At 45.8% G+C, this 27,566-nt stretch overlaps 1 protein-coding gene across 1 annotated transcript in view; it reads right to left on the bottom strand.

Moving 5' to 3' along the window:
• Nucleotides 1-1,382: 1,382 nt before the first annotated feature.
• RASAL3 (RAS protein activator like 3) overlaps nt 1,383-27,566 on the bottom strand; it is a 60,623-nt gene continuing 34,439 nt past the window's right edge. Inside the window, exons 8-18 of the mRNA XM_075343008.1 lie at nt 26,924-27,448; nt 26,699-26,843; nt 22,852-22,996; nt 22,110-22,346; nt 19,475-19,676; nt 15,909-16,000; nt 13,448-13,718; nt 11,717-11,833; nt 9,923-10,110; nt 4,998-5,073; nt 1,383-1,756 (exon numbers count right to left, since the gene is read on the bottom strand). Of these exons, the coding sequence (XP_075199123.1) occupies nt 1,613-1,756; nt 4,998-5,073; nt 9,923-10,110; nt 11,717-11,833; nt 13,448-13,718; nt 15,909-16,000; nt 19,475-19,676; nt 22,110-22,346; nt 22,852-22,996; nt 26,699-26,843; nt 26,924-27,448 (2,142 nt within the window). The 3' untranslated portion in view covers nt 1,383-1,612. The remainder of the gene's footprint in view (nt 1,757-4,997; nt 5,074-9,922; nt 10,111-11,716; nt 11,834-13,447; nt 13,719-15,908; nt 16,001-19,474; nt 19,677-22,109; nt 22,347-22,851; nt 22,997-26,698; nt 26,844-26,923; nt 27,449-27,566) is intronic.

Genomic DNA, 27,566 nt, shown 5'->3' with positions numbered 1-27,566 from the left:
CTATGTGTGTATGTATATAGCAGAGCTATGTGTGCATGTATATAGCAGAGCTATGTGTGTATGTATATAGCAGAGCTATGTGTGTATGTATATAGCAGAGCTATGTGTGTATGTATGTAGCAGAGCTATGTGTGTATGTATATAGCAGAGCTATGTGTGTATGTATATAGCAGAGCTATGTGTGTATGTATATAGCAGAGCTATGTGTGTATGTATATAGCAGAGCTATGTGTGTATGTATATAGCAGAGCTATGTGTGTATGTATGTGGCAGAGCTATGTGTGTATGTAGCAGAGCTATGTGTGTATGTATATAGCAGAGCTAGGTGTGTATGTATATAGCAGAGCTATGTGTGTATGTATATAGCAGAGCTATGTGTGTATGTATATAGCAGAGCTATGTGTGTATGTATATAGCAGAGCTATGTGTGCATGTATATAGCAGAGCTATGTGTGTATGTATGTGGCAGAGCTATGTGTGTATGTATGTGGCAGAGCTATGTGTGTATATAGCAGAGCTATGTGTGCATGTATATAGCAGAGCTATGTGTGTATGTATGTGGCAGAGCTATGTGTGTATATAGCAGAGCTATGTGTGCATGTATATAGCAGAGCTATGTGTGTATGTATGTGGCAGAGCTATGTGTGTATGTGGCAGAGCTATGTGTGTATGTGGCAGAGCTATGTGTGTATGTAGCAGAGCTATGTGTGTATGTAGCAGTCGCTATGTGTGTATGTGGCAGAGCTATGTGTGTATGTAGCAGAGCTATGTGTGTATGTAGCAGAGCTATGTGTGTATGTAGCAGAGCTATGTGTGTATGTATGTAGCAGCGCTGTGTCTGTATGTATATAGCAGAGCTATGTGTGTATGTATGTAGCAGCGCTGTGTCTGTATGTATGTATCCAGCAGAGCTGTGTGTGTTTGTCTGTATGCATGTATGATGTGTATCTATGTATGTCAGTGTATATGACTGTATAGATGTGTCAGTTCTATATGTATTTTTGTGAGTTTGTCGTTAAATATGTATGTGTACGTATGTGTGTCTGCGTGTGGATGGGGCCCACTGGGACTCTTCCGCCCGGGGCCCACAAAAACCTGGAGCCGGCCCTGCCCAGGAGGCCTGTGAGGTGTGTCAGGCTCAGGGAGACAGCCACCGCAGGACGGCCGGGCAGGTGAGAGAACCGACATCCCTGCCGGGGTAGGAGGGGCAGGATAGCGCGGGGACGCCGGTATGAACATTAAAATAAGCCAGAAAGCACAGTCATACAGAAAACAACCCTAATATTTTACAAGTAGATGTTGAATTTGATCAATGTGGGAAAGGATGGGTTCAAGCCAGAGAAAATGTTGAAGGTTGTTTAATAGACTTCTTCAATCTTTTCTGTTCTTTAACATCCTAGTATCCAAATCCCATGTACTGTACCCACCGTCTCTTAGAAAAAGTCTTTTGATTGAATATATGGTATCCCATTTATATATGAATATATGTTATAAATACTTCTATTGTACGGCTCGAAAAGTTTCTGATGTGCTCTTCACAAAAGGAAAACTTCACCCAAACAAAAACTAATCTGTGCCAAGATGATGATGATCCATAAATTAGTGGGGCGGACTAATCAGTGTCAGAACTCTCTGTTCCATCCATATCATTAGTTATCAAGGCGTCTTCCAAGGCATTTTCTATATTAGGCTTTTGCTCGTTTTGATCTTGCTTGGCGTTTCCTGATGTCTTTTCCAGAATTGACAGACGTCTCTCCTACAAAAATAATAAAAGCAAAATCATATTTAGTTCTGGTGGCACCAATAATATTGACTTTTGTCAGAAAGGTGTAAGAACCTAAAACCCCACTATGGACCCATGCTTTAGTTCAGATGGAGGCGCGTGGAGTTATTTTTATTTTCAGAGTTCATTAATTGTGGTATTTTTTTTTTTACTATGCCATGGAGTTATACATGGGTAGAAAAAGGTTCCTCATCATGCTGCGGAACATGAAGCATCCCTAACATTTAACCTTTAAGGGGTACAAAAAGTGTTAAGGGGTTTTTTTTGTAAAGTGTTTAGACGCCATAAAAATGCCTGAAAAATCACTTTAATGGGGTTGTCCACTACTTTTACATTGATGGCCTATTCTTAAGGGTGCTTTACACGCTGCGACATCGCTAACGATATATTGTCGGGGTCACGGTGTTTGTGACGCACATCCGGCGTCGTTAGCGACATCGCAGCGCGTGATAGGTAGGAGCGACAATCAATGATTGCAAAAACGGCAAAAATCATTGATTGTTGACACGTCGCTCCTTTTCATAATATCGTTGGTGGTGCATGCCGCTGGTTGTTCGGCGTTCCTGCGGCAGCACACATTTCTATGTGTGACACCGCAGGAACGACGAACATCTCCTTACCTGCGTCCACCGGCAATGAGGAAGAAGGAGGTGGGCGGCATGTTCCGGCCACTCATCTCCTCCCCTCCTTTTCTATTGGACGGCCGTTTTGTGACGTCGCTGTGACGCCGAACGCATCTCCCCCTTGAAGGAGGGATTGTTCGGCAGCAACAGCAATGTCGCAGAACAGGTATGTGCGTGTGACGCTGCCGTAGCGATAATGTTCGCTACGGCAGCGATCACCACATATCGCACCAACGACGGGGGCGGGTGCTATCGCTCGCGACATCGCTAGCAATCGCTAGCGATGTCACAGCATGTAAAGGACCCTTTAGAATAGGTCATCAATGTCTGATTGGCCGGGCTCTGACACCCCACACCTCCACCGATCAGCTGTTCTTTGTGCCGATGGCAGCAGCAGTAACCAAGAAATGCTCAGTTTCGGAGCTGCCCTGTCTTCGTAGAATGGCCGCTGCCAGGTACTGCACATCTGCCTCTCATTCAAATCAGTAGGAGTTGGATGGATGCCCAGTACCCCGCCCGCAGCCAGTATCAAAAGATAGAGCAGCTCTGGAACTGAGCATTTCCGGCTGCTGATAGCACAGAAAACAGCTGGGGATACAGGGTGTCAGACCAGGCAGATCAGACATTGATGACCTATCCTAAGGATAGGCCGTCAATGTAAAAGTGGTGGACAACCCCTTTAAGAACACTTGAGATACTTTTTCTGTTATAAAACCACTTTGATGTTCATGTGCTTAGTGATTCGAGCATTTTTCTTCTTCAGTTTGATGTGCCTCCTCACAAAATCTGTTCCAAATTAGGCACTGGCCAATCAAGAAACACTTTAGTTAACAAAACTCTTGTGGAATGCTTTAAAAGCTCTTCAAAACTACTTCAGGAAATGAAATACACTACAACTCCCCAAATGAGTAGTTCTACATGAGATGTTTCTGATGCGGAAAATCTGCATCAAATATTCTGCATCAAATTCCATTAAATTGACTGCATTTTGCTGCTGATTCCACTACAAAAATAATGTGTTTACTGCATAGTTCACCCCTTGTATTGTAAAGATTGAGATACAAAGTGAATATCTGGAACATATATTGATAGGCTGTGGATGTGAATATTTAATTTAATAAAATCTCAACAACAAAACTGGTATTGTAAAGTCATGTGCAAACTTTGAGTATTTGGTGAGTTTTTTACCTCAGTATTTGTAACCAAAACTCAAGAGTGGATAAATAATACAGCAGTGGTGCCGTGTTTCTATTACACTTTTCCTCTGATTGTTCCTCTCCTGGTTTTGCCTACAAATACTGAGGTAAAAAACTCACTAAATATTCAGCGTCTGCACGTGGCCTAAAACTGTTCATATTCCCAAATTAGGCCATGTGCACACCAATGATAACGGACATCTGAAAGAACCCTTAGGGCTAGCACACACGGCGAGTAATACGGAGCGAGTGGAATGCGATAAAAAAAAAAATCGCATTCAACTTGGACCAATATTACTCTTTGGGCCCGCTCCCATGAGCAATTTTTTTCCACAGCTCTAATCGTACAGAGAAAACAATCGCAGCATGCTGCAGATTGAATGCAATCCTATTTCACTCGCACCCATTCAAGTCTATTGGGGCGAGAGAAACATCGCTTTGCACTCACATTACACCGGTGTAACGCGAGTGCAGTACAATTCTTGCATCAGCTGGCAACGGAGGAGATGGGGAGATAAATCCCTCCCTCCCCTCCGCAGCGCTGGCCCTCTCCTCTGCAGCGCTAGCCCTCTCCTCCGCAGCGCTGGCCCTCTCCTCTGCAGCTCTGGTTCTCCCCTCCGCAGCTGTGGGCTGATCGCACCATCGGACCACAGTCGCATAACACTAAGCATGACACACGGCTCCTGCTGTGCTGCGAGTGGGAGCCGAGTGTCATGTGAAGACTCATAGTAATTCCCGTGTGGCCTCTGCCTTAGTTGTAGACTAAGGGGCACTTTGCACACTGCGACATCGCAGGCCGATGCTGCGATGCCGAGTGCGATAGTGCCCGCCCCCGTCGCAGCAGCGATATGTGGTGATAGCTGGCGTAGCGAAAATTATCGCTACGCCAGCTTCACACACACACTCACCTGCCATGCGACGTCCCTGTGGCCGGTGACCCGCCTCCTTGTTAAGGGGGCGGGTCGTGCGGCGTCACTGCGACGTCACACGGCAGGCGGCCAATCGGAGCGGAGGGGCGGAGATGAGCAGGATGTAAACATCCCGCCCACCTCCTTCCTTCCGCATATCCTACGGAAGCCACAGTGACGCCGGTAGGAGATGTTCCTCGCTCCTGCGGCTTCACACACAGCGATGTGTGCTGCCGCAGGAGCGAGGAACAACATCGGACCATCGCGTCGGCGTAATTATGAATTACGCCGACGCTGTACCGATGATACGATTACGACGCTTTTGCGCTCGTTAATTGTATCATCCAGGCTTTACACACTGCGATGTCGCATGCGATGCCGGATGTGCGTCACTTTCAATTTGACCCCACCGACATCGCACCTGCGATATCGCAGTGTGCAAAGCCCGCCTAAGCCTCAGTGTCACTTCTTTGGTATGAGACCTCACCAATATTAAAATCTTCTCTTCATTCTTCTCCCTTTCTGTCTTCTCTTCAGCACATTCCTTCTCTAGGGCATCCATCCTAATAAAACAAAAATGTCCAAAAATGAAAAGAGTAGAAAATAGAAATCTGGAATGGAAGGTGTGATTTGTCACTGTGAATAGCTGGATAAATGGTGACCCACACATCGATATGGGGATCTATGATCTTAAGGGCCCGTTACACGCTTCGATTTATCGTGCGTTCGCATGTGCGATTGCACCCGCCCCCATCGTTTGTGCGTTACGGGCAATTTGTTGCCCGTGTCGCACAAAGTAAGTCGGCAACCCCCGTCACACGTACTTACCTCCCGAACGACCTCACTGTTAACGGCGAACATCCTCTTCCTGAAGGGGGAGGGACGTTCGGCGTCACAGCGACGTCACACAGCGGCCGGCCAATAGAAGCAGAGGGGCGGAGATGAGCGGGACGTAACATCCCGCCCACCTCCTTCCTTCCGCATTGCCGGCAGCCGCAGGTAAGCTGAAGTTCATCGTTCTCGGGGTATCACACAGAGCGATATGTGCTGCCTCGGGAACAATGAACAACTGGTGCGCAGAAGGACGATCGATTTTTTGGAAATGAGCGACGTGTCAACGAGCAACGATAAGGTGAGTATTTTTGCTCATTCACAGTTGCTCGTAGCTGTCACACACTACGATATGTCAAACGGTGCCGGATGTGCGTCACTAACGACTTGACCCCGACGACATATCGTTAGATATATCGTAGCGTGTAACGGGGCCTTTAGACCCTCAATATAGTCCACAAGAAAGAAATCTCCTTGCATTTTAATGGTACTACTGAGGCCTCAATTCATCAGTAGAAAACCATAAAAGCACAATATTTTTTTGTGCTACAATTTTGCAAGTTTTGGCCTTTTCATACCAATTTCGCTCAGCACCGACAAAGTGGGTGGAGTTGGGATGGGGCATGGTAACTCCTGCTCATCAAATTCATGACGAGCGATGGCATTCCTGCTCCACAAATCTTTCTCAAGTCGCTAACCGGAGTAATATTTGGGGCACATGGAGACATGCAACACTACAGGACTCAATGGATTTATTAAGTGGCATGAACATCTTAATGAATCAGGCCCCTCGCAATCCTCCCTACCCCTGCATCAAGACTGGCAAGAAAAACAGTGACCTTGATGAAACGGGGTCTATAACTTGTTTATTCTAACCAGTATGGAAATCCTCATTTCTTGTTAGGTTTCTATAATGCTCATTGGTTCCAATTCATAAAAGCTTTTATGTCAGGAAAGTGGTGTAAAAGTTTTGAAAAGGCTAAAAAGTTTCACTCAACAGAGAGCTGCACTAAAAAATTTGTAAATTTTCGAGAAGGGGATCTAGGAAGGGGTTGGACAGAGGCATGGTGATGCCTGCCCATCAAATTTGTCAAAAGTGTCAGTGTTTTAATCACCAGAAATGATACTCCAGAGACTGACTGGAGTATCATTTTGTCACACGGTGACTAGCTTAAAACTCGCCGCGTGACTCTGGATTACATCGGACACTGTTCACACAGCAGTCACACACTCCACACAATCCTGCTTTTGAGTTCCACAGACAGGCTCGGGCGTTGACCAGCTGTGCTCTTGTTAGTAACTGAGCTTGCAGGAGTTAATTCTGCTAACCTGTAGATTAACTGCTTGAGTCGCATGTTGCAGACCTATCACAGTCGCCTCCACTTTTTTTTTAAGATGGTAGAGCCTGTTATCCCAAGCCGATTATAGCTTTATGTGATCCCGGTCCTTGTACTTTGATATTCAGTTGCTGGTGAACTGCTGTGTGCTGTTTGGTGTTTTGTGGAAATACTTTTGTTGTCTGATTATTTTCTCTATTCCTTTACTTTCCTCCTGATCACATATTGTCTACCTCTGAGAGTGATTGCTGTGAGTCTGAGTTTTGGTTTACAGCCCTGTCTGTTTATTTGTGTGGGATTGACCACTGCTGTCCCGGCTCTCTCCTGGGTGGAGTTAGGGGGCCATTAGACCAGGGATGTTAAGGAGCTAGGGCAAGGAAGGTGGCTCAAACATCGTCACCTTCAGACGTACCTTTGGGATCAGCGTCAGCTAGGATTCTCCAAGCTTGAGGGCCAGTTTAGGCTCCCCTGTGTCTACTTATCCTGCCACACCCCCGTGATGCATTTCTGTCATGGTGCACAGAAGCACACATTGCATTGGAGATATGGCAAATTCACTAAATGGCACGTGCCTCTTAATGAATTTGGCGCCATGTTCTTCAGCAGGACAGCTGTAGCCCAGGCCCCGGGACAACCAATCCCCCTACCCACGGAGGGAAAGAACAACACCCAAGCTGCTCCCTGTCATCGCTCCCGGGATCCCCGTTCAGAGCAGCGGTGGTGTCACAACCTCACCACAACCGTGGGTGGCGTCACGGACAATAAATCCCCAAAACCATTCCCCTTTTCACTCACGGGCGAGGAGCGCCGCTCGAGGCCCCGGGATCCGGCCCACTGCTCGAGCCACCGAGCAGCGAGCAAAGCAGCAGCAGTAGCCGGACCCGAGCAATGGGTGAGCGCAGCGTCCCCTCCCCGCCCGCGACAACTTGGCGTCACGAACAGGATCTTACCGCTCTGCCATCTGGTAGAGGTGCGCCTTGTGACCGCCGGAGGTGTCCGGCCGAAAATTTTGAGAAGCCGCCATCTTGGGCGTGAAAAGTCCCCGCTCGAGCGTCTTCCCGAGCAGTGGAGGCGCGAAAACCGAAACCCCGCGACTGTAGAGGAGGAGCCAGAAAAAGACTAAGTGGGACGGAAACAAGATGTCTGCGCCCGATGGAGCCGCTGGAGGAGTGGCGGTCGCAGCCGCAGTGGCACCCGTGGATGGGAATGGGCCTGCCCAGGTCCCGGCTGCACTGGCGGGGGGCGCCGTGGCCCCAGCTCTCGCTCAGGTGATGCCGTTCTCCTTGCCCTATGTGCCCGGAGCTACCTGGCTGCCGCAGTACGATGGGAAACCTGACGCGTTGCAGGTCTTCCGGAAGAAGCTTAGCCCGCTACTAGAATTGTACCCCCTAATTGATAAGCAACATGCAGCGGTAGTGTTGGGGCAGCTAACCGGCGCGGCTGAGCAGGAGGCGGAAATCTGGGCCGAGGGGGACCGGTCCTCTGTAGCCACCATCTTTGAGAAGCTACAGACTGCCTTCGAGACCCGTACCGAAGCCGAGCTGCGGATGCAGTTTTGTCAATGCCGGCAACGGCCCGCGGATAGCATTCGGGATTACGCCTTACGTCTGCAAACCGCCCTCCGCACACTGAAGCGGGTAGACACCATCAACGATGCGGACAGCAACAAAATGTTAGTGGAGCAGTTTGTACAGAGGATGAGGTCCTCAGAGGACCGCAAACAACTCCGGCTGTGGGCCCTAGAACACCCTGATGTGGACTTTGCCGTGTTAAAGGAACGGGCCATTAAAGCTCTGCAGCCCCCAGCATCGGAAGTCCCTGAGGCCGCCCCATGGCCAGCTGAGATGGCTCCCGTCGTGGTGGCCCCTGCCCTCCCAACGCCTCCGGTACCTGCAGCCCCAAGCGGAATGATGGAGGAACTGGCTGCCCAAGTCCGCCGCATGGATGGGGACCTCGCCAAGATCCTCGCCGCACTCCAGCCTCCGACCAGGTCCCAGCCCCCGGGGAAGATGCAGCTCGCCAACAGCCCTGAGGACGTCCCCTGGATGCAGCGGAGAAGGGCCAATGACTCACGGTATGGACCTCCAATTTGTTACAGGTGCAGCAAGCCCGGCCACTACTCCCGACGGTGTCCGTTAAACGAGCAACCCCTGGGGCCACGGGCCAATCCTCAGGAGTAGAACCCAGTGGCCCCCCCCGACTGGCGGGACCGGTACATCGGAGCCCGGCCCATCATCCCCCTGGCAGTGGACAGCATCCCGCTGATGGCTCTCCTGGACACTGGATCTCAGGTAACAACACACACACCCCCCCACCCCCAGCAGTTCACAGCAGTTATCTCCAGTAAGATCTGATGTCTTCCCTCGGGTTCAGACAGACACACCAGTTGGGCGGAGTTAAGCAGATACGCACGCCCACTGAAGAGTCTAGCTGGCCTGAGGCAGGAAACTAGTGCAGACAAGTCCAGGCAGAGGAAGAGAGAGGAGGTCTGCAGAGAGGCAGACACAGACTGGGGCCTAGGTTGGGGCCTAGGTTGGAGCCTAGGGCCCTCGTGTAGCCAGTCAGGCAGACGGTAGTGGCTGTCTGCAGGAGCCGGGAAGACAGTCTTGGTGGAACCGTAGGTAGCTGGGACAGGGTGGTGACCCGTCCGGTACCGAAGCGGGGAGCCAGCTGGAAACCGGAGCACAGGAGGAGCGTACAAGAAGGTGCAGGAAAGGACTTACACTACCAACCTGGGGTCAGGGGAAAAACACCGCAGCCGCCTGTGGGACCCGTCCATCCAGCCGTCTGTTTTACCAGAGACTCTGTGTACGTTACTGGCTGAGTGAGTACCACCGTGTCGTCTGGCACCGCGCTGCCCCCGCGACCCTGCACCTCGCCAAACCCCGCCATCCACCTTCCAGTCAATATCACCGGGCCCCGGGACCACCAAAATTCCCCCCTACCCATGGAGGGGAGAGAACCATCCCAGCTGCTCCCTGTCATTGCTCCCGGGATCCCCGTACAGAGCAGCGGTGGTGTCCCAACCTCACCACATACCGTGGGTGGCGTCACAAACCGACATCCCAAACCCCAACAAACCACCCCTTTCACTCACGGGCGAGGAGCGCCGCTCGAGTCCCCGGGATCCGGCCCACCGCTGGAGCCACCGAGCAGCAGTAGCAGCAGCGCCGGACCCGAGCGTGGTGAGCGCAGCGTCCCCTCCCCGCCCGCGACACAAAATTCTTTTGCTTTTTGTTATTACCTGCTTTGCATTTGGGTCATCTGGATAGACGCCTCAGCTTGTAATGCCTTGTGTGTTTCTTCTACTTTGGCCAACTGGTCCAGCGCTTCCTGCATCTTTTCCGACATTTTGATAATCTGTTCCTCAAGATGTTTCTGTTTTTCCTGGTTTTCGGCTATTTGTCCCTTCATTTCCTGTAGGTCCAGCTCCTGATGGAATCATAAATTATTGTAAGTTTTCAACATATCCCAATTATACAAACTAAATTGGCAGGTCACCCCTCCTACACTACAGGTTTAAAAATCATCATTTGTGTTATTTTTAATTAAACATTTCTTTTTTTGACTTGTGGTTTTTGCAGACTTTTTTGCGTCAAAGTCATCAAAATGGTGCATGCGATTTACGAATTTCAAAACCCTAAATTGACATTTTTTAAATCTTTAACTTGTTTTGTGAAGCTTTAGCTGGAATAGATGCACGTTTTGCAAAAATATTGAAAAAAATGTACGCCGTAATAACATACTGTATATGTGTATAGTGAGGATGTGTGTACAGCATAGTACTGTGTACACGCTATATACACCACTCAGCCTCAATTTTGTATACAGCCTGCAGCCTCTATTGTGTATACAGCCTGCAGCCTCTACTGTGTATACAGCCTGCAGCCTCTATTATGTATACTGTCTGCAGCCTCTATTGTGTAAGCAGCCTCTATTGTGTATACAGCATCTATTGTGTTTATAGCCCAATCAGCAAAGGATCAAATAATTATTTCCTTCACTGTAACAATGTATAAAATCACCCTAGACTTGTGCCAAATTTTGTTTTCTTGGTAAAAAAAAATTCTTGAATTTGGAGAATCATCTTTAACATTTGGAAAAGCAACATTGATGTAAAAATAAGAAAACTATCAAAACCACAGAAGTCAACTTTAAAAAAGGCCACCTGCCGCCACCTCCTGGGGCCTGCGCACACCACACAGACCTCCTGGGAGTGCTCTAAGTGAATGCTCACCTTACCTTAAAGGGTCAGTACACCCTAACCCAGAGGTGCTTCTCAGCCTATGGCTGTGAGGCATCAGTTATTTAAGGCACACTACCCTTGAAGTAGGCGCCTGGGCAAAGTGGTCTATTCGTTGCTAGTTCTCAGGTCCCTAATTGCTGCTGCAGCTGCTTATTGCTGTGTTCCACGTTGCTAATCTAGTGCCCTTGAACCACTCAGAGCACTACTAGGTGCTGCATCCTCACCAGGATGCAGGGCCTACCCCCAGGGACCTGGAACACCAGTGGCAGTAATATCTGCACACACCAAAATCCCAGTTTCCACCCTACACCAGGGGTAATTGGCTAGTCAGACACAAAAGGGATGGCCACCTAGAGGGCAGAGCCAGAGTGTGATCAGTGTGTGATTAGTGTGATCAGAGTGTGAACCAATAATCTCGGATGTGGAGAAGATGGAAAATAAAAAAACGCTCTCTTCTCCATTCTGTCTATCTGTCAAAATTGGACTGCACTCAGATTTCATCGAAGTGTGGTCCGATTTTATCCACGGGCTCATTGACTTGAATGACATGCTGTGATTTTTTTTCCTTAGACAAATTGGATCCAAGGGAAAATCAGGCATATGAACAGCCCCATAAAATAACTCTAGTCCAAGTGTTCTCCGATGTTTTGTTGTATTGCACTTGGACTGAAAATACGGTCGTCTGCACCTAGCCCTAATAGTGGCTACTTGTCTTCACATCTGTAGGTATAAAGGAGTGATAGCCAGAGGAAATCTTCTAAAAAATACTTTAGCTGCTTCTTCACAGATTACCTGGTCTTCTTCAACTTCTAGCTTTTGCTTTACAAAGTGCAGGTCCTCATTCCTGCACCATGGTACAGTGGACTTCCGTCTGGGTAGGGTGGATGATTGCCTCAGTCGTGTCGGCTTCTGTGTAGCAGAAAATGAAAATGTTCACGTTTCGAACAGGTAATTCCAATTTCTTAAGCAATTTATTACGTTACAGTGACCGTTTTAAAAGCAAAATAGAAAATACAGCAGCAATAAATATTTTTTGGTGTTTTGTAACAGCCTCTCACCAGTTATTTCATTGTTGTGTTCCGCTATGCGCAAAATTACCCAGATATCAGAAAATGGCCATGTATGGACTGCACATATTGGTATTGAATTTTATATATTAAATTGGATCAATTGCCAAATTTAACAATACCAACTGTATACATTATTAAATAGATTTCCAAGACCTGGTGAAATTGTTGTACTTATTATAAAATCCATGCCAGAATGACTATATATTCCTGATAATTAAATGAGAGTGTGTGAGAGACCTCATGACTCCCACTATATTCAGTCTCTGCTCACCAAGTCTGACCAACAGCTGTAGCCTTTACTGAGTAGTGTGAGCTCTCAGCAGGGAGGAGGGACACTGAGGAGCTGTCAGTCAGGTTAGTTGTCTGGAAATTCAGAAGCAGCAGGGGGCGAGACACTGAGAAGATGTCGATCAGGCTATGTGGGTAGAAGTTTCATTACATTTTTTAAGGATTATACAGCCATTCTGATATAGATTTTCACAGTACATACATTGGGTGTCACGCTAGGTAAGGGGAAGTACCAAGCGAATGACGAAAGGGAAGGGAAACCCTGTGTCTAGGCAAAGGGAAGATGGTGTCCCTTGATCAAACCCACTGCTGGTCCCTGGGGTCCCTCACCACCCTACATCGGTTTCGCACCTATGCGCCGAGCCGGATACCTGTACCTGACCCTAGGTATCCCTAGTGCTAAACCCTAAATAGGGAACAGATGGGATGAGATCTTCATCAACCCCACTAAACAACTATAGAAGACACAATGAGGACACACAGGGGGGAAAAGCATGAACTACTTATCTACAGATGACACAGGTAGAGGATCAGCAAAGTTTACTGCAACGATACCACAGAGGAGTACCAGCCACCTGCTTGCAACCTAGGCTTGAATGACCTGAAAATATCACCAGCACCAGTCCAAGGAAGGAAGGAAGATGTATTTAAACACCAAGATAATGCTGATGATCATCAGCTAGGTGTAAGGTGAGCTCCTGCTGGGTCCAAAAGAGGGAGAGATGAATCCAGCAGGAAAGCTACCTATACCAATGAATACTGACAGCAGGAACAATAGAAATTCAGGGAGCATTCTGCGCAGCCCAACGCTGTGACCTTCTATGGCCAGAAACCACATGATTGTCTGTCACCCGTGATACCTGGCTCATCAGACAAATATATGTAAAAACTATTTGGTCAACCCAAGGTACTGTTATTTGGGTACCATCATATTTGGCTTTTGATTAGGCCCTGTTAGGTAGGGTTGTTTGCATATGGTATGACCATTCATCATGTGGGGAGAGTAGCACCATAAGAAGATACCACACAGGGCATCATCCATTATACAGTAAGCCCGATGCTTCATACATGGACGCCGTAACATTGAATTTCTCTACAAATTCTTGTCAATATATAGTCAAGAATACAAAATATGAGAATATTTTGGCACGAGTCTTGTTCATACCGTTAAACCTTCATTCTCCCCTTCTTCTTTCTCAGCCAAAGAAGATACATCATTTCTTGTCCTATGTACCCGACCCGGCCTGGTTTGGGCCGGGACACTCTGCGTTCTCGTCACATGACGCCGACTCTTTTTCTCCCTGTCTCCTATCTTGGCAGGTGGAACAAGCCTCTCCTTAATGAGACTGCTCAGCGACTGGCTCTTCTTCACAAGTGGACGGAGATGTCGCATGTCCTTGGGAAACACATAGTCGGGTTCTTCACTTTCATCCTGACTGTAGAAACAATGGCATTAGGAGATTATTGTACAGTACAGGTACAGTTTTTTCCTAGAGATACATGTTAGAGTGGTGGACTGTGGCTGTCGCGTTCCTGGAAGATACAAATCGCGTCATTATGCTCATTTAATATTCACTTCACTGCGGCCGGAAGCAGCGGGGAGTCGGCAGGGCTGGAGACCGAAGTTCAGCACCACAGACAGCGACGCCAGGGACAGGTGAGCAGAAAGTTCTCGTTCTCCGTGTGTTATCACGGATAACACACGGAGAACACACGTAGTGCTATAAACACGGCTCACGGAGGGGAAAACGCACCTTTGACACGTCCGTGAAACACGTGCGTGATTTTCACGGATGTGTGAAGGGGGCCTTACATTGTACAAATTTCCAACTTTCCCAGCACCAAAGCAAGCCCAGACCATCACATTACCTCCACCATGCTTGACAGATGGCGTCAGGCGCTTTTCCAACATCTTTTCAGCAGTTCTGCATCTCACAAATGTTCTTCTGTGTGATCCAAACATTTCAAACTTTGATTTGTCTGTCCATAACACTTTTTTCCAGTCTTCCTCTGTCCAATGTCTGAGTTCTTTTGCCCATATTAATCTTTTCCTTTGGTTAGCCAGTCTCCGATATGGCTTCTTCTTTGCCACTCTGCCCTGAAAGCCAGCATCCTGGAGTCACCTCTTCACTGTAGTCACTGACACTGGCATTTTGCTGGTACTATTTAATGAAGCTGCCAGTTGAGGACCTGTGAGGCATTGATTTCTCAAACTAGAGACTCTAATGTACTTGTCTTGTTGCTCAGTTGTGCAGTGCGGCCTCACACTTCTCTTTCTACTCTGGTTAGAGCCTGTTTGTGCTCTCCTCTGAAGGGAGTAGTACACACCATTGTAGGAAATCTTCAGTTTCTTGGCAATTTCTCGCATGGAATATCCTTCATTTCTAAGAGCAAGAATAGACTGTCGAATTCCACACGAAAGTTCTCTTTTCCTGGCCATTTTGAGAGTTTAATGGAATCAACAAATGTAATGCTCCATATTCTTAACTAGCTCAAAGGAAGGTCAGTTTTATAGTTTCTCTAATCAGCAAAACTGTTTTCAGCTGTGCTAAAATACTTGCCCAAGGGTTTTCAAGGGATTTTTAAACATCCATTAGCTTTCTAAAGGTATCGTCACACTTAGCGACGCTCCAGCGATCCCACCAGCAATCTGATCTGGCAGCGATCGCTGGAGCGTCGCTACATGGTCACTGGTGAGCTTCAATCAGGCAGATCTCCACAGCGATCAGAGATCAGCCACCAGCCACCAGCGACCCATGTAACGGCGCTGTGCTTGGTAACCATAGTACACATCGAGTTACTAAGCAAAGCGCTTTGCTTATAGTTACCCATTGTGTACCTTGGCTATGTGTGCAGGGAGCAGGGAGCCGGCTTCTAGAAGCTGTGGACGCTGGTAACCAAGGTAAATATTGGGTAACCAAGCAAAGCGCTTTGCTTGGTTACCTGATGTGTACCTTGGTTACCAGCGTCCGCAAAAGCCGGCTCCCTGCACATTCAGATCGTTGCTCTCTCGCTGTCAAACACAACGATGTGTGCGTCACAGCGGGAGAGCAAAGACCAAAAAATGGTCCAGGACATTCAGCAACGACCGGCGACCTCACAGCAGGGGCCAGGTCGTTGCTGGATGTCACACACAGTGACATCGGTAGCAAGATCGCTGTTGCGTCACAAAAACCGTGACTCAGCAGCGATGTTGCTAGCGATGTCGCTAAGTGAGAGGTGGCCTTAAAACAGCAAACACAATGTACCATTAGAACACTGGAGTGGTGGTTGTTGGAAATGGGCCTCTATACACCTATGGAGATATTGCATTCAAAAGCAGACGTTTGCAGCTAGAAGAGTCATTTACCGCATTAACAATGTATAGAGGGGATTTCTGTTTAATTTAATGTTAGCTTCACTGGAAAAAAAATGTGGTTTAATTTAAAAAATAAGGAAATGTCTAAAGGACCCTAAACTTATATATATATATATATACAGTATATATATATATATATATATATATATATATATATAAATAAAATAAATAAATTTATTTAAAATACAGTTCAATATCATGCTAGAGAGATATTATACTTTACTTCACATTAATGACAATACTAATAAGGCCACTCCTGCCACGTTACCTCTGATCCTGGGTAATGCCCTCAGGGACAGGTAAACCCTCAGCTAAGGCTTTAAGAATTGTGGGCAATGGCTCCAGATCATCTTTTGTTTGCTACGAAAATAAGGAAACACATATTCAAACCAATGTATTATCATCACTAAAACCTCTTTCAGATGATTACTAAGAATTGTGACTTCTAGAGGGGTAGTCTTCTCAAAGACCATGGCCGATAAAACTATGACGTAAATGACTGCAGTGTGGGAAGCTGCTGCTATCTACCCTGTGGGGACCTTAAAGAAGAGTCAAGCGCAAATAGGGTCTCATCTGCGAAGAAAGAGGTATTGCTTAAATACTAAGTGCTCACCTAGTGGGGTCTGCGAACCCACAACCTGGGAATATGTTCAAAGGTATACCTGCTGTGGCCCCTTGGGTAGCAGAAATGAATGTTAGGAAAAGAAGGGTTGATTATCCGCAATGCCGATGGATAAGACACACATGTGTTGAAGAGGACAAGCCAGGCGTCATGATTCCTTTGTGCAGAACATTCCGTATTGTTCTACCATGCTTGACTGCATAGCCGGTATATGTTGCCTGTGGTGCAGAGCGTTTTGCAGGATGAATGCTCTGCTGGTTGTTTCACAGCATTGCGTTTCATGCTGGTACAGGAAGGTTTTCTCGCAGATGCTTCTTGTTCCCAGTGATTGTCTGTCTCATTAGGGAGTGTCTTATCTCAGGACGCCGCCTGTTGTACTTCCTGTTTACAATTATGCTGTTGGCTTCCATGGTGCTCAGTTTTCAGATCTTGGTCTCTCGACTCTGGACTGCTGTTTACCCGTCTCTGCCTGTCCTCCCCTGTTTCTGTTGTGATTTCCCGGCTTCTGACCTCGGACTCCTCCTGACCACGTCCTCGCCTGCTACCTGTATCTAGTATGTACTGTCCTGGAACCTGACCTTCGGCTTGTATCCTGACCTCATCTTTTTCTGCCCCCTGTGTACTGTTGTGCCCTCCTGGTTTAAGATCTCGGCCTCCCTACCTCTCCATTTACTGCATACAAGTAGTGTCTAGCACCAACTTGTGGCAGTCATCACACTAGGTAGGTACAATCCAAGTAGTTTATTGAGTCTGCGCATTTCAAAGTATAAAACTTCTTGTTCAGGACAGACACTACTATAACAGTTTTTGTATAACAGTAGAGTTATTGTAGTTTGTGTCCTGAAGAAGAACTTTTACACTACGAAACGTTAGACTCAATAACATACTTGATTATACCTACTTGGCTTGCCCTCTTTACATCTTGTCCATCGTCAGAGCGGATAACCAACCCTTCTTTTCCGGACATCCATATCTACACTGTGGGACTTGTTTTGGCCAGTCCTGGGCTTTGGCAAACCATTGTCAATGTGACACCACCTCCTCGTGCACTGTGTTGAATGCTACCAGAAAGAACAAAGAAGTCCTTCAATGCTAGGATTACTGCAGTAATTCAGCAGCACAAGGATCCAAAAAAAGCATAAAGCATTTTACCCCTACCTCTACGGAGCTGTGTACAGCTCCAGCCTTAAGATCGAAAGCTGATGACAAAGTAACATTTCATCATCCAAGGACATTGAAAAGAGAAACTGGAACACATTTTCTCATTTTGATTAACCCTAGTGGTCTGACTGAGGCCTTAGTTATGTCTAGTCATAGGAGTTACCAACTTGTATTGCCCTAATTTTCCTGAGCTGGATTGGCAAGTCCCCTTAGTTCTTCACCTTCCTGAAGCCCTTGATCTCTCTTTTTTTGTTGCAATTTTTCACCGTCATCTCTCTGTAGTAAGAGACTAGGGACAGGTTCTGGGCCATAGTCTCTTTTCCTTGGGATACTCTGCAGATTAAAGGTATTTCCTTTTCCTTTGGGGAGGAGGGTTAATGCCAGTATTCCCTGTTATGATCCGGAACCATGGAAGATCACCATAAATCATTGGCAAAAAGGTGACAAGAGCATTGGCAACTAATCTGGCCGCCATCCCCTTACTAACCATCAACACTAGAAGTAGCTGGGGGGTGAACTAACATCCTATGCACCACTCGAACCCAGCCGGAGAAATAGCTATCCTAAAGGAAGGAAAGATTGAATAACTCTCTGCCTCAGAAACAGACCGCAAAGGTATAGCAAGCCCCCCACATTCAAAGACTACGGTGATATAGGAAAACACAATACACAGATGGATGATAGGATTAGCAAAGGTGAGGTCCCATTGACTAAATAGGAAAGGATAGGAAAGGGGCTGATGGTGGCCAGAGAAAAACCCTACAAAAATCCAAATATCTGATAGTACAAAAAGTCCTCAGATCACTAGAGCTGAACTCCGTCCTATATCAGGCGCTCTTGTCATACCAATGAACAGAAAGCAGGAACCATTACAAATTCAAGAAGCAACAAACACATGGACTTATAGGAACAATACTCCAAACATAGCTGCAGGGAGCTTCCCAGCTAAGCAACAGAGAGGGGAGATTCCTGCATGCAAATAAACTGACAATAACCACAGAAAATGACAAACCCAGATAAGAGCAAAAAGAACAAAACAACATAAGAAAGAACCAAGCACTTATCTGGGGTAGATGTGGTCTGGAGCAAGACGAGAAAGCTGGAAAACCAATGAACAAATGACAACCGGCTCAGCCTGCCAGCAGACCAAGGTTTAAATAGGCAGAGAGTTAGCAATGGAAACGCCCATTGCTCCAGCAAACCTGGTCTCTGTCCAAACCAGTCCTGGCCACAAGAGGGAGCCTCACAGCAGCAAAAGCATAACTGACATTCACAACAATTCCCTGCCAGCAAGCATTCTCATTAACTTTTCAGGTGTTTCAAGTTTGGACCACTGCTATTCCCTATATATACCCTCTGCTCCCAGTAGAGGGTGCTGGTTATTCACATTCATTTGGATGTTTGGCCTAGAGGTGGAAGAAGCTGGTGGAGCGCTCTCTGCAAGTTCCTCTGTAGGCTGTAGTCCTGTTGATGACTGCAGCAGTCTGTTGTTTTTTCCATAGTCTTTTCTTCACCTTGTGTGTTATTAGTGAAGTGACTAGTGTCCCTTACCTGCCAGCTCACTAGCCAAGGCTATTACAAGATCTGACATGGTCTCAGGTATTCTGTTAAGTGACAGGTGTGGAACCTGTTTACGGACTGGCTAAATGTGTAGGGTACATCTTCAGGTGAGAGAAGGAGGTGTCCCATTTCCCCCCTCACTAGCGCTAGGGCCCACCATTATTAAAGTGTCCCCCATGTACCCCTTGTTTATTGTGTGTCTAGTCATGCGCCATATTTCCCTGCCACTCTCGTGAGACAATTCTAATTTTAGTCCAACAGCAATACTTATGTACAGGTATTTCCTCTTGTAATGCTACATTTTTGTTCTATTTTATTTGCACTATATGGCAGTAGTAGTTAGCTCTATTACATTGAAACGGCACTGATATACATAACAGGACCAAATTTGCACTTTTTCAATAGCTCTGCATGGCACTGCTGGTGGGACTGATGCCATTGAGCTTTTATATTGAGATTTTCATTATTGTAAATTGGTTTTTAATCAGCACCTGATGGACTCCTTTGAAGATCCCGCACAACATGTAATGAAGGGATGAAAGTTCATAAGCCAGATCAACACTGCCCTCATAATTTGTCACTGCGACCTCGCTGTCCGGATCTGTTACCATTTGCAGGAAGACAGACATCTCATCCCAGTGCTGCTCCAGAAAGCCGTTCATAAAAGACATGTAGTCCTCCTTCTCTCCAAACCTGCGGAGACCAGAATCAAAGATTATAACAGATGGATCCACTGCAGATCCATTTTAGGGCTTGCTCACACTGGTGTATAACATGACCGAGTGCAATCCAATATTTTATCAGATGGCAGTCAGACCAGTGATATACTATGGGGCAGTGCAAATTCAGCACACGAGCACCCATTCAAGTCTATGGGTGCGTGTTAAAAATCGGACTGCAATTAGATGTCATCAAAGGGCAGTCAAATTACTGAGGGCATAGGCAATGGAGAAGATGGAAAAATTACATTCTCCATCTTCTCCGCACCTGTGCTCCGATTCTCGCATGCGAGAGGATAGGATAACAGTAAAATGACACTCGGCTCACGCTCGAATGAGAGTACGGGTCAAGTGTCATTTGTATAATACATCCAATTTCATCACTAGTGATTGGTGTTTGTTCTCTGTGAGCAGCACAAGCCCCAGATGGGTTTTCAGCCTCTAGTGGTAACCAAGAATGTTCCCAATCCCTAAATGCAATAAGAGATCTTGAAAATGGTTATTCCCAATATAGTAAGTTATTCCATCTTGAATGGGGTGGAGGTATGCCTTCTTGACCTGTGCTCCACTATTTGCCTGTGAGATTCCTGGAAATATAGGGGGATACAGAGCTCAGTTCTTGGGTTCCAGAATCTTGGGTTTGCTGGTGGGTTCCATCACCCGGAACTCCAGCGATTAGTAATGTATCCCCAATCAGTGAGATAGGGAATAACTTACTATTTTTGCAATAACCCATTATAGCTTGAACTATAAGAGAAAATTGTACAACTGTTCATTATATAATGGTCAAGCTTTAATGGAACCAACCAGCAGGATTTTCACATATAAAGTACAGGCAACGCCATACTGGCGCTAGGAGGGTGAATCAAATCATTCCTTCAGTTTAGAGATTGGATGTTTGATTGCAGAATTAAAGGTCCTGGAATGAGTGCATTGGTTGAGTGGCATGTGCATCGGGGCAGGACTTTGTGGGTCGGTTCTTCAGTAGTGATTCCTCCCCTGGCTGCCTGCCTCCCCTCTATTTAAATTTCACCCCTCTGCCACCACGATTAACACTATGGGTGGCGCATGCATAGTATTAAATTTCAATTTTGTTTTCCAACTCTTCAATAAAATGGTACCAGAATCAGCCCATGCGCGTACCACAAGATCCGGGACCAATTCGTTGAAGACACTGTAAAGAGGAACATGTTCGGAGCCGGTGCATGCGCAGATTGAATTTTTTTTATCACCGCATGTGCCGCCGCCGTTTATAGTCATCTCCACAGTGTTCTCAGTAACATGTCGCCGGGTATCACGGTACACGCATGCGCTGATTCCGGCACCATTTTTTTTAAGAGTTGGAGAAAAACTTAAAAATAATACTGCGCATGCGCCGGCCATAGTGTTAATTGTGGCGACAGAGGGGAGAAATTGAAACAGAGGGGAGGCAGGTAGCCAGGGGAGGAATCATTACACAAAGGCCAACAACATTCAACCAATGCACTCATTTCTGGACCTTTGATAAAGTTTTTTTCTTCAATCAAACATCCAATCTCTAAACTGACGGTATGATTTGATTCACCATTCTACCGCAAGTATGGCACTGCCTTTACTTTATATGTGAAAATACTGCTTGTGGTTCCCTTTAATTACAGGTCTGAACGTTCCCTCCAAACTTTTATGCCATCTGAAAAAAATTGACCTAAAATGCCATGTGACAAGGAGCAGTGTATTATGTGTATTTCTCATAGCTGCTAACGATGTGTTTTTCAACATTTTTAATTAGCAACGAGCAGAATTGTAAATGCAGCTCTGGAGTGATATCATGTGTTGAAATAGACTTTATGTTGAGGAATGTGTGCTCCCTTGCAAAACTTATAAAGACAACCTCTTATTTTTACCTTGTCTCATTTGAGCTTTTAGAAGTAATTGAAGGAGCAGCTAAGTAAGAGCAGCTCTTACTCTGACAGACTCACCCCATCTATATATTATAAGGTCAGCCATCCATTTTCCCCGTATCGGCTTTATAAATGTCCTCACTGGAAAAAACTCTAAGGCCGCATTCACACTGCGTTTTTACCTACGTTCACTGGTCCCGTCGGAGCTTCTGTCCGATCCCCCTCACAAAATGGATTTCGGCCGTATGTGCCGACGAGGCCACTGACTATAATGGTGCAGACGGAGTCACCGTGTGCTCTGTTTGCACTATTTTCGAGCATATACGCTTTCTGCAGGTGGACACCCAGATGTAGAAGACTGCGTCTGGGTGTTCACCTGCAGAAAGCGTATACGCCCGAAAATGGTGCAATACTGGCCACACGGTGATTCCGTCGGGACCACCGAATATAGGTAAAAATGCAGTGTGAAAGGGCCCTAATTGATTAAAAATCATATGGAACATATCAAAGTCACATTGGATCATCACCGAGTGAAATTAGCCAGATTCTGTAACACTTTAGCAACCAGTGTCAGTGCACGAGCAGACAGAGGATGAGGATGTTCAGGTGAGAGTTGAAACAGTCCTGGAGACAGGATAGCTGGACACAGGAAACGCAAGAACAGGCAGGCGCTGACTAATCGGGAACCCAATTCTGGTTTTCCTCGTAGGATGACTTTTTCTTGCCAGGCGGAGAACACTGCCAGGAGTTCTTGAGGAAAATACCTGCATGCAACAAACAAAGTATAACCAAAATACTTCCGGAAATGTCAAGAAAGTGTAGGACTTCCATCTATCAGACATTTGTCTGGTCCACCGCTGGCTCCAGTGGTGACATGACTTGTTGAAACCACTAAGGTCACAGTGAGATATCATGTTGAGACATTATCAATGGATCCCGTAAAACAGAGGTTAGTGGCAGACTAGGATCGAACTATAGTATAGGCCCTAACTCAGGATTGGTAATGCATTATACATATGTAGAACGTAGGTTTTAGGCCAGAGTCACACTTGCGAGTGACTTGTGCGAGTCTTGCATCGCATCACTTGGCATGGCCTGCTGTTGGCCGGACAGGAGCGGGTCTGCTGCATAGACATACATACAGCTTACCCGCTCCTGTCTGGAGAGTGGCAGGCCGTGCCGGGTGATGCGATGGGAGACTCGCACAAGTCACTCACAAGTGTGACTCTGGCCTTAACGGCATAATGGTATTATAAAGTGGCATGTTACATTTGTGACTGCATAATGTTCTCGATGGCTTCTTCACAGCTCCTCCATAAATGTCCTCTGTTCTCACGGAGTTCTTCTGGTGGACATCGCTGTGGGTCGACCTCATGACTATCAGTTGAGGCGTAAATGTGAGCGATAAAGGGGCCTAGAGATAACAAAGATTTCACATACTGTATTATTTAGGTTTGCTAACAATCTATTTGCCTAAAATTCTTGACATGATCTGTGAGATTATTATTTGGAGTTTAGTAACCGTTAATCAAAGGATAATATTTTATTTTGTTTTTAGCTATATGGCCTCAAAAGGGTTGCCAAATAATTGAAAAGGGGCCTTCCTTAATCCACAAATAGTGCCACTTTTGTCCAGAGGTATAGAAAGGTCACTTTGGATCATCACCGAGTGACATTAGTCAAGTTGCGTTAAACTTTGGCTATCAATCTCAGCCTGTTACTCAGCCTGCCTTGTCTGAGGCGTCAGCCCTTGTTTCCCTCCCCTATATTTGGCAACCTTTGAGCTCATCTGCACCAGGTTATTGTGGTAACCTGGAAAACCCAAAGCATTTTAAGGCTGGCTGAGGCAATTATGTGCTGTATGAATATTCAGGAAGCATGGCTATGAGCTACCATGTGAAAAACAAGATCGACCACATCAGAAAAAGATTTTATGTTCGACTACTACAACTTGTGTCCTCCCATCCCATCTCCTCCCCTTACCACTGTGCCTATCTCAGCCTTAACCCAACTCTCCCAACCATTGCACCCATACTGAAGGAGCCATCCCTTGACCCAACCTTTACATCCAGCTTTCACCCCATATCCTTTTCACCCCAAAACTTCTTCAACAGCATGTCCACATTGAACTTTCCTTCTACCTTTCATCCAACACGCTCTTCGAAAACCTATAATCTAGCTTCCATCCTCACTACTCCATGGAAGCTGCCTCAAACAAAGTTACAGATGACCTGTTGTCTGCTAAAGACAGTAGACAATACTCTATACTTTTCCTAGAACTTTCTTCTGTCTCCTCAATACATTTCCAAACGAATCTTCAAATACCTCCTCACACGTAGTCTCTGGTCTTCACATACCTCCTTCTCTCCTCTACCCTCATACGTTCTCTAATACCGCCTCTAAGAAAAATTTCAGAACATCCACTATCCTCTGGAATTTAGTACTTTTGCATATCTCATTGTCTCCCAAAATTCAGACATACATTTCTTCAAAAAAGTCTATAACATGCAATAACCGAGAGGCTGCTTCACCTGTCAAGGGTGTCACGGATGACAGACAGTCATGTGGTTTCCGGCCATAGAAGGTCACAGTGTTTGACGGCACAAAATGCTCCATTTTTCCTGCTGTCAGTATTCATTGGTATAGGTAGCCTTCCTGTTGGCTTTTCATCTCTCCCCCTTTGAACCCAGCAGGAGCTCGCCTTCCACCCAGCTGCTGATCATCAGTATTCTCTTGGTGTTTAAATATCCCTTCATTCCTTGGACTGGTGCTGGTGATATTATTTAGTACATTCAAGCCCTGGTTGCAAGCAGGTGGCTTGTAATCCTCTGGGATATCATTGCTGAAAACTTTGCTGAACTTCTATCAGTCATCTGTGGATAGGTAGTTTATGCACTTTTCCCCTGTGTGTCGTCCTTGTGTCTTCTATAGTATTTAGTGGGGTTGACAAAGAGCTCAACCCATCCAATCCCTAATTAGGGCCCAGAAGTTGGGATACCTAGGGTCAGCTATCCGGCTCAGCGCATAGGTGCGGAACCTATCTAGGGTGGGGAGGGACCCCAGGGACTAGCAGTACGTTTGGTCAGGGTTCACCATCTTCCCCTTCCATAGACACAGGGTTTCCCTTCCCCTCCCTTTCACTGTTCCCTTGGTATTTCCCTGTACCTAACATGACATCACCATTACCAGACCTGTTTCAACCTCCGACCTACTGTCTCTTTCCCCGATACTCTGTAGATTGTAAGCCCGCATGGGCAAGGTCCTCTCCTTTTCTGTACCAGCCTGTCATTGTTAGTTTGTCTATTGTACTTGTATTTTATATTTAGTACGTATGTACTGTATACAGTCCCTGACAGAAGTTCTGTCGCTTATCCATGTTATGTAAATAAAAGCTTATAACCTGACTTTAAATTCATCCATTGGTTTCATAAATGACTCTTTTGAAAGCCGAAACCCTCCCAAATTCGGTTTAGGTTATGAAAATAAAGTTGCTGCAAAGCTGAGATATTGATCATTTAATGAACACAGAAAGGTCAGATTTTGGCAAGACAAAAGTTTTATCACCTTGTCATATAATGCCCCCAATCCTAGTTTACATCCATATCTGTGCTCACTAATTGATCGCTTAATTAGTGAGTGTGTTTAAAAAGAAACCCAGCACCCCAGACCTTCAGTGGAACTGCAACTTGAGCTCTGACAACATGCCAAAAATGCACCCTGCAACCAAAGCTTTGATTATCAAGAGGCTGAAGACCAGATCCACTGCAGAGGTGGCTGGCAACTTTAATCTGTCTCAGCGTCAAGTACAAAGAATTAAAAAGAGAATTGAAGAGACTGGAGATTTTTTTGACAAGCCCAGGTCCGGCACACCCCACAAGACAACTGCTCAGGAGGAACGTTTGTTGGTTTGAAAATCCAAAGCCAGCCCCTCTTCCACTGCAGCAGAGCTCCAACAGGCCTGGTCACTTCAAGTCCCTGTGTCAACTAGAACAGTTTGTAGGATTCTGTCTCGAAATGACCTTCATGGTCGAATCAGTGCCCAGAAGCCATAACTAAACAAAAGGCAATTAAAAAAACGTGTGGCATTTGCCAAGTCCCACAGTCTGCTAAACAGATGAATGCTGGAAAAGTGGCAGAAGGTGGATTTCTCTGATGAATCTTCAGTTGAATGACACCACAGCCGCCGTAAATATTGCAGGAGACCTACTGGAGCCCACATAGATTTAGAAAACAGTTAAGTTTGGTGTTGGAAAGATCATGGTCTGGGGTTACATTCAGTATGGGGGTGTGCAAAACATCTGCAAGATGGAAGGCGATATCAATAGCCTAATATATCAAGAAGTATTAGCTACCTCTTACATTCCCAATCATAAAAGGGGTCAAATTCTGCAGCAGGATGGTGCTCCATCTCATACATCCATCTCTACAACAAAGTTCCTCCTGGCAAAGAAGATCAAGGTGCTCAAGGACTGGCCAGCCCAGTCACCAGACATGAACATCATTGAGCATGTTTGGGGTAGGATGAAAGAGGAAGCTTGGAAGACAAAACCAAAGAATCTAGATGAACTCTGGGAGGCATGTAAGACTGCATTCTCTGCTATTCCTGATGACTTCATCAATTAATTGTATGAATCATTGTTGAACCGCATGGATGCAGTTCTTCAAGCTCATGGAAGTCACACAAAATATTAAATATGGCTCTAATAGCACCACAACGTCATTTACCAATGTTATGCAACATATCTTTGTATTAGAAGTTAATTATTTGTTTGAATTTCACATTACTTTCTGTAGGCGACAAAACTTTTGTTTTGACAAAATCTGACCTTTCTGTGTTCATTGAATGATCAATATTTGAGCTTTGCAGCAACTTTATTTTCATAACCTAAAGCAAATTTGTTAGGGTTTCAGCTTTCAAAAGAGTAATTTATAAAACCAATGGATAAATTTAAAGTCAGGTTATAAGCTTTTATTTACATAACATGGATAAGCGACAGAACTTCTGTCAGGGACTGTATATAGGAATAGATCCCTCTTCACATATACAGCACCATGGAATTAATAGAGCTAGTAAAATAAATGGTTTATGAACCGTCATAAAAATCTGTTTACGCACCAAGAGTCTCCTGCAGATACGTTTGTCCCACAATTCTCATATATTCTTCAATAGCCTTTGTAAGAATAGTGTTTTCTCGGAATATTAATGAATCTTGGACATCATAACGAGAAATCTCAGCTACACCAAGGTCCACGAGGAACTCCTAGAGGAAAATAGTACAAAAAATGCAAAATAGTAAAAAAATTACATAATATTACATGCTAAATGCCATTCCTGTCTCACCTTGGCTTGGCCAGTGCTCTGCAGAACATATATCAGTGACCTTCCAAGCTCTTCTTTTTCACGAGCGCTCAAAATAGGCTCCATTGCTCCGCTCAACTTCAGATATCTCCAGGTTAGGTACTCTGCAAACTCCTTATACTGCACCAAGGGGAGAACACATAGCTTCCTGTACCTTCCTCTTACTCTCAATGTCAAATCTCCACCAAGAGGCACCCATCTCTCCACTCCCTCCCTCATTCCTTCTAATGCCAGTGTAACAGTCCCTACTCCAGTGGCTTCTTTTCCCTCTCGAAGAAGGTGAAGAGCAACATGACCTGATGAGAACAGCAAGTCTCTCAAGTTAAAGTTTTCTCCCCAGAAAACCACTCCGGCTTCAGCTGTTTTACTTGAGGTCCGTCCATAAAGACTTCCATCCAGGTGAACTTCACAAAAGTACCGAGCACGAGAACCAGGACCTGAATGTGGAAGACCCTTGGCTTCATGGATCCAAAGACAGAGAGAAGACTCTTCACGTTGATAATTATCCTGTAGTGGAGAGACCATATATTTGGAAATATGGACAGACCTTGGATTACAATGGTAAGTTTAGGATTTTTCCCCATAATGTTATGTTATGGACAGGTATACTGTATAGATGAATTAA

This window comes from Anomaloglossus baeobatrachus, chromosome 4, assembly GCF_048569485.1.
Source record: "Anomaloglossus baeobatrachus isolate aAnoBae1 chromosome 4, aAnoBae1.hap1, whole genome shotgun sequence".
Taxonomy (NCBI): domain Eukaryota; kingdom Metazoa; phylum Chordata; class Amphibia; order Anura; family Aromobatidae; genus Anomaloglossus; species Anomaloglossus baeobatrachus.
Note: the sequence above shows the minus strand (reverse complement) of the source record. Positions and strands in the feature narration are given on the sequence as shown.